Raw genomic sequence first — 11,100 nt, forward strand, 5'->3', positions numbered from 1 at the left:
GTAACTAGGGCTTTGTCTGAGGCCTTGAAATTCAAGATTAGATTTATATTAAATAAATTAAATTATAAAATTAAATAAAATAAATTAAATCAAATTAGATAACTAATCTCCCCTCTCACTAAATTGATTAACTTAATTGACATATTAATTTCATATAATTAATTAAAGTTGATTTGAGGGGTATTTGCCCATTTTGTGCTGATTGATCCAGCTGGAGACTTTTTTTCATTTTAGTCCAAAAGTGGCTATTGTGCCCTATGTGCCAACATTATTAGTTATAGCTCTGCCCTCAACGCTAAGAGACAAAATAGACGATCTCTTCAGGCCCCCTTCTAGCTAATAATCTCCCCCCTCTCATGTTACTTAGAAAAACTACATTGGCACCCCATCAAAAAATGCAAGAGTTTCCAAGTTCAGGTGGTGGGTCAGCATTAGACTAAATTTGTAGTTGTTGTTCTTGAGAGTCTTAAAAATATTTTTTTGTTGCTCTTTCGTTGAAACCCATCTGTTAATGTCAAAATCCTTGTCCTCTGTAATGTCCCCACCCATTTTGAAAGGATTTGATTGTGTAGAAAAATAACTGAGGGGCCCATTCACAATTTTCTCCATTTCCTTTTCCACTTTTGCTGTAGCTCAAGGCCAGAGTCTGAAGTGGAGAATCTGTTGGTTGGATTAAGCTCTGTTAAGAGAATTTAAAAAATGAAACCACAAGGATCAGCTACCAAAAAGTTCACAAGGGGGGAAATCTTCTTAATCAGGAAATGGAAAAATCCAGTTCTTTAGGTGAAAATCGGACTACTCCCTACCACTGGGAAAACAACAAAAAAGATACAAAAATTGGACTGGTTAAGTTGTGACAAAGAAAAAAGAAATGAATGTTCCTTTTAGCCACAGAGTTTCTCTGAAAGTCATTGTTTTCTCCTTCATTTCAGATATTATGCAGATGATTCCAGTGGACTATGTGAAAAATGCAACCAGGACTGCAGAGAGTGCTGGGGCCCTCACTCTACAGACTGCCTGTCTTGTCACAAGTATTTCTTCCTGATTCACTCTAAAGGAGAATGTCATCGCACCTGCCCTGAACACTACTATATGGAAAACAGGACACATACCTGTGAGAGATGTCATCCGACCTGTAATGAGTGCAAAGGTGAGGAAGATGGTCTCTGAGTGGAATTTATCATATGGTCAAGCAAGAGTTAGCAAGACTTCTTGTCACCTGCATCAAACATAGCCAAGTAGTTTTTATTAAACACCTACTATGCACTGGGCACTCTGATAAATTCTGGAGATAGAAAAGCAAAAGGCAATCCCTCCTCTATAGGAGCTCTCAGTCTAATGGGGGAGACAACATGCAAACAACTATATTCCAATGAGATTATTGTTTGTGTTTTGTTCTGGAAGAGGACCATGACTACGGGGAGGCGATGCCACAGTATACCAATGAATTGGATTCTGGTGAGGGAGGGCTGTGCAAAGTCACCAGCCTCACTATCTCCTCCAGAGCCATGGGGGTCCAGTGGCAAGATATTGATCTGGATGACTGGAGATGGCCCCAGATGCAGTGGGAGGCCTCAGTCTTGTTAAGGCCTCAGGTAGAAACAAGATAATCACAGGTTGAATTGGTAATAATCAACAAAGGGAAGATTAAGGGAGATTAGGAAAGGCTCTTGCAGAAGGTGGGACTTTAGATGAGACTTGAAGAAAGGCAGCGGAGCCTAGAGGTAGAGATAAGGACCTCCAGGCAAGGAGATAGTCCACGAAAACTGAATGGGAGATGGAATGGCATGTACCCAGACAAGGGACAGCAAAGAGGCCAGTGTCACTGGGCCTCGGAGTCCATAGTGGGGTTTAAGGTATAAACTGCCCAGGTTATGAAGAGCTTTGAAAGCCAAACAAAGGATTGTATATACTCAATATTGGTGGTAATAGGGAGCCTATTAAATCAGGGAGTTTACTGAATTGGAGTGACAGGGTAACTGAGTAGTGTTCTGATTAAATCAGAAGACTGGGTTCTAGTTCCCACTCTGCTACTAACTCACGGTGTGACTTTTGGCCAGGTCACAGCCCTTGTTCAGGACCCAGTTTCTTTATCCATAAAGTGAAGGCGTTGGACCGGATGCCTTTCAACTTTGACTTTGTAGCAATGCTTCTGTGCACTTCCAGCTTTTGTAGGCCCTTCCTCATCAAGCCCACCCACCCTCGTTTCTCATTACTCTCATGACAGGAGGTGTCATTTAGTGAGAAGTGGGCTACACTTAGAGTCAGGAATCCTTCTGTTTGATTCCTGCTTCTGAGATATTTACTAGTTGGGGCCTCATGGCCTCACAGGCCTTTAAATGCACCGTGAAAGATTTGTTCAAGACTTGGGACCAGTGGAGCCCCAAATTTATCACAGAATTTTAAATGTGATAGTTGGAGGGACCTCAGAGCTCATTTACTCCAACTCATACCCAAAGGAATTCTCCCATAACATATATATATATATACACACAGCAAGCTTTGGTCTTTAAGACTTTGAACATTTCATATGAGAAGGAACCCACTCATCCCATTTTTGAAAAGCTCTAATGGATAGGAAGGCTTTCCTGACATCAAGTCTTGATTTTCCCACCCCCTGCTCCTAATCTCAGTTTCTGGAGCCAAACAGAACAGACCGAATCCTTCTTCCATATAATTACCCTTGTAATACTTTTCAGATAGCAGGCATGGCTCCTTAATTCTTCTCTTCTCCCAGGTTAAGCATGAATAGACTATGCCCAAAAACCTTTTGGCAAGTTAGCTATTTGAAACAACATAGAAACAATGCTATAAGCTATGGCTAGACTCCCAGGCAAGCCTACAAAAGTCTATTTAATGTGACTGTGATCAGACACTTGGTTGCGCTATGACTATGAGAAAAGGCCTTTTGAGTTCTAAACACAAGATATCAAGAACATGTTCCTCCAGCATTTCTGGCAGTGATTTCCCACATCAAAGGAAGGGGTGGGGTGTTCTGTTTGGGGAGGACAGAGTAGACACACCCAGGGAACAATAGCTCTGCATACTTATTTCAGTCCTTTGATAGTTCAAAGATCCATGATTTGATCTATATGGGTAAACGTCTCCACTGATTTAGATCAATGCCTCCCCTAACATTGTATCTGCTTAATGAACGAGTAGCCATGAATTCTGTAACCAAAAAACTCAACCTATTCAAAAAGAAAAAAAAAGAGGCACCTTCATATATTATCATAGATTCACAGATAGAGATCATCTTATCAAAACCCTTTGTTTTACAGAGTAGGAAACTGAGGTCCAGAGACTTGCCCACCATTGCACAGGTAGTGGTAAAAGAAACCTCTGAATTCAGGTCTTCTGTGTCAATATACAGGGCTCTTTTTTTAAATTGCGATAGTCTTGATAAAAGAACCAAAGAATGAGAAATCCATAAGGGGCCTGAGGTGAAAAGTGCCTTCATTTTCAGTGAGAGAAAACTAAGGCCCAGAGAATTTAAATAAATTGTCCAAAGTGAAAGGAGGTAATGAGAGAGCTAAGACTAGAACTCAGATATACTGTCACCCTGTCTGATAATCTCCAGGTGGCAACTCTCTGCATGTATGTAAAAGAAGTTACAGTTTGAGGGGGGTGGGATTCTTTTTTATTTTTTATTTTGCTTTGATTCTTTTTTATTTGGACTTGTTTGATAATTTTATATATTTTAATATAATTTTTATAATTTATTGATTACTGACTAGGAATTCTTTAGGTAAACGACTCTCCAGGAGTTATAAATTGGGGGGGGGGGAGAAGGACATTGGTCCTCATTGTTGTGTTGGGGTAACAACAGTAAATGGGAACTCAAAATCCACAACCATATGTAGGAAAATAAGAAGCCTGTTAGGTGAGTAAAGGCTACTTGCTTCTAATAAACTGCCATTTGGTTCAGCATGATACCTCCTCTCCTAACACACACACCACACAGACACAGGCACACACACATACAGACACACCCATGCACACATACACACACAGAGACACAGATACAGACATAGACACGTACACACATTTATTTGATTTTTTTTTCTCCTTTAGCTATCATCTAATAATCTTGGCTCCCCGAAGCCTGACTTTCCCATTCTGGTGATCTATATGGATTGACTTTATTTCTAAATCTCTGCTTTGGGTCATGTAGATATAGCCATTATTTTCTATATCTTCGTTCTTCTCCTCCCTTATAGCCAGTTTAACTTGGCACAGTACCTCAAGGACCACTGGATTTGGAGTCAGGCTCCCTGTGTGACCTTGGACACTTACCCTCTCTGGTTCTCAGTTTCCTCCTCTATAGAACAGAGGAGTTGGACAAGATGATCTTAGAAGTCCTATGGCATTCTCCTACTCTACTGTGGGACTCTTTTGATGGGGTGATGAGACCTGGATATTCTATGACTCTCAAAGTCTGACAGATTTTTTATAACCAAAGACATGGACGGATCAATTGACAAGCAAGTCTTTTTTTTTTCTCTTTTAGGAAAGGGGCCCTTGAACTGCTTATCCTGTGTGTGGAGCTACCATCTCCTAGGAGAAATCTGCAGCTCTGATTGCCTTACAGGAGAATACAGAGTTGGCAAGGTATTTCATGTTCAGAGTTGTTTGGCTTTTTCCATGCTCTTTGTGGTAAGATGCAAGAGACCCTGCAGGGGTGGCCAGGTGGCACAATGGATAGAGCACCAGCCCTGGAGTCAGGAAGACATGAGTTCAAATGTGACCTCAGACACTTACCAGCTGTGTGACCCTGGGCAAGTCACTTAACCCTGATTGCCTCCAGGATAAGAGAGAGACCTCTCTAGGTCCTACCCCACTATAGTATTTTGACTGCGCTATGATTTCATTACTTTAGGCAACTTTCAGAAAGGAAACTCCCTTTACTTATGCAGATCAGGACCTTGTCTGGGGCCATGAGACTTTCAGTAGCTTGCACAGGATCACACAGACAGTATGTGTCAGACCAGGGGTGGGGAACCTTTGGCCCTGAAGCCAAATGTGGCCCTCTAGGTCCTCAAGTGCAACCCTTTGACTGAATCCAAACTTCACAGAACAAATCCCCTTGATAAAAGGATTTGTTCTGCAAAACTCGGACTAGGTCAGAAAGCTGCAACCGAGGACCTAGAAATTTGCATGTGGCCTCGAAGCTGCAGGTTCTCCAGCCCTGTGTCGGTGGAAGGACTTAAAACCAATTCTTCCTGACCCTGAGACTGTCTTTCTTCATTTTACTTCCCTATCTCAGAAGAAAGTAAAAAAAAAAATTGAATAGAAGCAAGAATTGGTTGTGATGATAATATCATTTGTCAGGGTCCTTTGCCCCCCCTTGACTGAAAGTGGTGCAGTTTGGGGTTGCTAAGAACTCAAAATGTCAGGGTATAGGACAGTGTCTGCCTGAAATGAATTCACACAATCAAACCCTCTGCCAGTTTGTGGCAAAGTTTATTGTAATGGCAATGGGAGCAGGTAGGGTTCCTAATGAGGCTACAATTTAATGGGGGAGGGGGGGGTGATAGGAGACTGTTTATAAACAAAAGGGACAGAGAAGACATCTGGGTGGGATTAAGGAATGGTAAGTAGTCTGGGAAATCCAGGTCTTATCACCCCTATCAAAAGAGTCCCCCAATCAAGGCATACCCAACAGACAGGGAAAGGCTTGGGAAATTTTTTTTTTTTTAAGCAATTGGGGTTAAGTAACTTGCTCAAGGTTACACGGCCAGGTGTTTCTGGGTGGGTGCTAAGTGTCTGAGCCTGGGTTCGATCTCCAGGTCTTCTCAACACTGGAGCCGGTGCTCTTACTCGCTGTGCTACCTGGCCGCCCCTTGGGAAATATTTTGAAGGACAATACTGCAACCCTGTGACACAAATTTATAAATACCCCAAACCTTCAATGTCTGTCTTTGTGTATAACACCTTGAACAGCTCTCAGCATAGCCTAAGACTTCTCTAGGAACCTGCACAATAAAGTAATGGGGTACAGGCTGTAAGAACCCCCTTGAACTCTGATTGAATCTTCCCACTTGATAAGATATTTGCCTGAGGCCATAAGCCTTTTATTATTGCTAGGCCCAAATCTATTACTCTTAAACTTATCTAGCCTTCAGTGATCTAGCTACTTCCTACCCTTGATCCTATCAAAATATCTATACCCAAATTGCTACCCTTAAACTAGTCTAGCCCTCCATTGAAGGTCATCTCCAGGTAGCCTCTAGCTACTTCCCATCCATAATCCCATTCCCGGAGTGGTCAAGATCCTCCTTAGACTCCTCCTCAAGACTCTCCCCAAACCCCTCCTCTAAACCACCCCTAGATCCCTCCCAGTCTTTCTGTTCCATCTTGCCTCCATGAAGGGGCTGAGATAATTTAGCTAAAACTCACTGTGTCAGATTATTCTGGCCTGCTTGTCCCATACAAGCATCACAAATACTTTGGCTCCTTAAGAGTCTTCCCATTGTGGTGAATCTTTAATAAACTTTGTTTTCCTTTGGCTGAGAGAAGGCTTGAGTCAAATTCTTCAGCAGGACCTGGCATGTTGGTATTTTGGGGTCTTGAGCACCCCTGAACCCCCAAACCTCAACAAAAGAAAGACAGAAATAAATGGGTGGGGAGAAGCCCTGATCTGTACACAGAGCTCACTGGGTCTCCCTCTCTATTTCCTTCCATGAAAAATAGCTCTGAAACATCAGAAAATTTCTGGTTCCCCTCTCTTATCTACTGCTTGAAAAAAACAGACTTGTAAAATGGAAACAATACTGAACTAGAAGTAATCAGAGAGTGAGAGAAGTTGACTGATGTCATTTTCTGCGCTATTGTGTAAACTGTTACCTTCTTGTCCCTATAGCTCAGATGCCTTGACTCCCTAGTTGTGGTAACAGACCCCATTCTTCAGCTTTTCTCATAAGCTGTGATAGAATTACTGAACTGTCAGGGGACTCAGGCTCCACCACTCACCATCTGGCACACTGTGTAAGCTCAAGCAAGGCAGTTAACCTCTTTAAGTGTATTCTTCCCATTGAACATAAGAAATTGTATTATTAGATTGTTCAGGCAGGCAGGCTGCTTCCAGCTCAACCTTACATGATTTTATGAATTAATGCTAAGTCCCTCAGTAAGGCTCCTACAGTGAATTTCTCCCTATTCCCCATCCCTGGCCCCTTGCATTAAAATAATAATAATGAATTTCTTGGTGGTTATTTTCAGGGAGACAATTTTAAATGTGATAAATGCCATGAAAGCTGTATGGAGTGTAAGGGCCCAGGCCCCCAAAACTGCACCATATGCCCAGCTCACACAGTGCTATATGTCGAGGATGGGCGCTGCCTTCAGTGCTGCAACAACTCGAGTGACCCAGATATTCAGGATTGCTGTGACTGCCACAAAACCACAGGTGAGTACTGGAAAACATACGGTGTGGGTCGGCATAGAAAAGCCCACCGGTCAGGATGAGGAGGAGGGATGGATAGGGAAGAGATGGCAATGATTTCCTTGGCTCAAGACTTCATTTTACATTTGTTTGTTTAATCCCTTTGTTCTCTTCAGGGAGTGAGGTCACCATAGTCTTAATAGTTGAGATGTTGTTTAATCATTTTCAGTCATGTCTAACTCTTTGTGACCCTTTTTGGAGTTTTCTTGGCAAAAAAAGACTGGAGTGGTTTGCTACTTCCTTCTTGCAAAGGAGGAAACTGAGGTAAACAGGGCTAAGTGACTTGCCCAGGGTCATACAGCTAGTAAGTGTCTGAGGTCACATTGGAATTCAGGTCTTCCTTACTCCAGTAAGCCACCTAGCTGCCATTATTGGGATGGGGCTGCATAATGACAAGTCCTGCTCCTCAGCACCTACCCCTTTGCCCCCACCCCTATTCCCCATATTTAGTATGTCCTACATTGTAACCCTACCAAAATTGTTTTTTTGGGGTTTTTTTTTGCTTTTTGGAGGGGCATTTGGGGTTAAGTGACTTGCCCAAGGTCACACGGCTAGTTTTTTTTGCATGTGTTAAGTGTACTATCTATGGTTTTTAGATCACATGGCTAGTAAGTGTTAAGTGTCTGAGGTTGGGTTTGAACTCAGGTCCTCCTGACTCCAGGACCGGTGTTCTATTCACTGCAACACCTAGCCGCACCCCCAATATTGTTTCTTAACATGACTAACATAAAAACCGAACCCCATAATGTCAGGTCTTTACTCTAGGCCCACTGCTCTAATCCACTAGCCACAGGGCCAACTAGCTGCCTCCTGGGCAAACAGAGGTTAAGTGACTTGCACAAGTATCTAAAGTTGAATTTGAATGTAGGTCTTCCTGACTACATGCCCAGTGCTCTATCCACTAGGTACTAGTGGTTCATAGAAATTCATTAGGACCCTTTGGAGTAGCCCCCGAAAGCTTGCTGAAGTTCTGAATGATGCTAGTAACAAAAGTGAAGCTCTTATCTGGCATGTGCTCACTGACATATGGCAATAAAAGGCCTCAGTTCCTGGTTTCATCAGGGGCATTGATATAAGGGCAATTCTTTTTTTTTTTTTTGAGGAGGGAGGCAAGTCAATTGGGTTAAGTGACTTGCCCAGGGTAACTTAGTTAAGTGTCAAATGTCTGAGGCTGGATTGAACTCAGTTTGGACTCCAGGACTGGCACTATATTCACTGCCCCACCTAGTTACCCCTAGACAATTATTCTTAATTGACACACAATGAAGTAAGGGCAGTCAGGTCTCCAGGTAGAGGTATGTGTATGAGAAGCTGAGGAAACTAAGGGGGTGGGGTGGTTAGAAGGGAGTTGGAGAAGTGAAAGGAGAAGGAATGATTAGCATTTGCAAATGCATATGGGTGTTGTTGACCAGGCCTTTTGTGGCATCTCATTCAATTCAACCAATTTTTATTAACCCCCCCTCCCAACTATGAGGAAGGTTTTATCCTAAGTTGTAGAGATACAAAACAAACACAAATACAAAACAAAACAAAAACATTCCAAGCCCTTCAAGAGATTACCCTCTAAGTGCTTTATGAATATTATCTTATTTGATCTTTACAATAACCTCCTGGGAGGTATCCCCATCTTACAGATGTGGAAACTGAGGCAGAGAGAGGTTGAACTTGCTTAGGGACATACAAGTAAGTGTCTCTGTTCAAATTTGTTCAGGGCTCTATATACTGTAGGTAACTTCAAGCTCATCAGCTGAATGACCTAGCAGACAGAAAGCACCTGAGATATTAGGCAGCATTATTAAAATTATAAATGACCTTGCTTTGATGTCTTTTTTTTTTATGCTCATAATTTCCCCAAGTATCCCTCCCTCTCTCCTTCCCAGAAAATAGCTCTTCGGGGTCGGCCAGGTGGCTCAGCGAGTAAGAGCACCGGCTCCAGTGTTCGGATGACCTGGATCAAATCTCGGCTCAGATACTCAGCACCACACCCAGAAATAACTGGCTGTGTAACCTTGAGCAAGTTACTTAACCCCAATTGCTTTAAAAAAAAGAAAAAAGAAAATAGCTCTTCTCTCTATCCCATATCAGTCCACTTAAGTGACTATTCCCATTTTAGGAATAAAGACGAGGTCCCCACAAATCACCCAGCAGCTGACAACAAATTACAACTTCCCAGGTGATGGAAAAACAAAGATTTGCCTTTTGTCTCCTATTCTTAGTCACCTGTGATGGTTTTTATTCACTAGGAATAAGGAACAAGGAAGTAATCTTTGTTGGCTGACTAGCCCTTCACTTCTGAAAATTATGAGGACAGGTGGCGGAAACAAAATTTTTAAATATAATCTTATCCCCACCCCAAGTCATGATTTAAGTCTTTCTTACTTGAACAGAATATGAAAGAAGACTGGGAGCAGCTAGGTGACACAGTGCATAGAGCACAGGCTCTGGAGTCAGAATTCAAATCCAGCTCAGACATGTGACACACTAGCTGTGTGACCTTGGGCAAGTCACTTAACCCCCATTCCCTTGACTTCCCCCCTCAAAAAAAAAAAAAGACTAGAATGTTAAGTAGGAACTGCATTGTGGGTGACTATGCCAAGAGAGCAAGAACTGGGAATATGAATAGACTTTTTTCCAATATTTCTGATGAGGGAAGGGCAATTTGGGAGAAGCATACAGGGGACCATTTGGAAGTCATTTTGAGTTGACTCCAAAGGGTATGGGGTCTTGGGAGGATCCTTGTGGGCCCCTTTGTCCCAGAAATTCCTTGTCCAGATATATAAAATTCAATTCTTTAGACATCCAGAGGTGTTTTCCTCTGTTGGAACTAGAGTAACATTCAGCTAACCTCCAGAACTTATTCTCCCCCCTTTCTTTTCTTCTTGCTTTCTCTTGCTTCCATCTCCCTGCAGAGGAGTGCAGCTTTCTCCATGGTGTGATCATACCCAAGACTGAGAAGTCCAAGCGGACAGGTCTGCTTATTACCTCCTCCATCATGCTGATCCTCCTGTCCGGGGTCACAGTCTATGTCTGGAAGAGATCTCGGGCCAAATCCCAAAAAGCTCACAAGGCTGGATATGAGAAACTGTCATCCCCAAACAAGACTTCCTCTTCCTATAAAAGCAGCTATCGAGAGAGCATCAGCTTCCAGGAGGACCAAGTCATTGAATACAGAGACCGGGACTATGATGAAGATGAAGATGATGACATCGTCTACATGGGTCAAGATGGCACAGTCTATCGGAAATTTAAGTATGGCCTGCTGGATGATGATGATGAAGATGAGTTGGAATATGATGATGAGAGTTACTCATTTCAGTAAATTGAAATATATTGAGATTATTTTTCCGCTCCTAATGATTAACTTCAGGGTGTATTACTGCTGGCAAACCCAGCTCAGGCTTTGTGGACATCCTTAAATGTTTTTCTATTCCTCTGGGTATTTAAGCTCAGGTATCGCTCCATATTCATTCAGAATCAGAGAGAAAAGCAAAGATTAATAGGTCTTTCCCCTAGGTGATGCATCAAAGCACCACTAGCCTCCCTTCGGTAGCAGCCCAGAGTGAAAATAACTGAGATTTCTACTAGTTGCATATGATCAACCATTCCCCACAGGAGTTTCCACACTACACAAAGGAGTTGGAAGTGACTTCTGCAAC

At 42.5% G+C, this 11,100-nt stretch overlaps 1 protein-coding gene across 1 annotated transcript in view; it reads left to right on the forward strand.

The window, feature by feature from the left end:
- Positions 1-10,779, forward strand: part of PCSK5 (proprotein convertase subtilisin/kexin type 5) — a 609,050-nt gene extending 598,271 nt beyond the window's left edge. Inside the window, exons 35-38 of the mRNA XM_069085345.1 lie at positions 933-1,150; positions 4,511-4,611; positions 7,222-7,408; positions 10,354-10,779. Of these exons, the coding sequence (XP_068941446.1) occupies positions 933-1,150; positions 4,511-4,611; positions 7,222-7,408; positions 10,354-10,763 (916 nt within the window). The 3' untranslated portion in view covers positions 10,764-10,779. The remainder of the gene's footprint in view (positions 1-932; positions 1,151-4,510; positions 4,612-7,221; positions 7,409-10,353) is intronic.
- Positions 10,780-11,100: the final 321 nt, after the last annotated feature.

Source organism: Petaurus breviceps, unplaced genomic scaffold (genome assembly GCF_028583685.1).
Source record: "Petaurus breviceps papuanus isolate PSGF00001 unplaced genomic scaffold, PetGlider_PUasm1.0 175, whole genome shotgun sequence".
Classification (NCBI taxonomy): domain Eukaryota; kingdom Metazoa; phylum Chordata; class Mammalia; order Diprotodontia; family Petauridae; genus Petaurus; species Petaurus breviceps.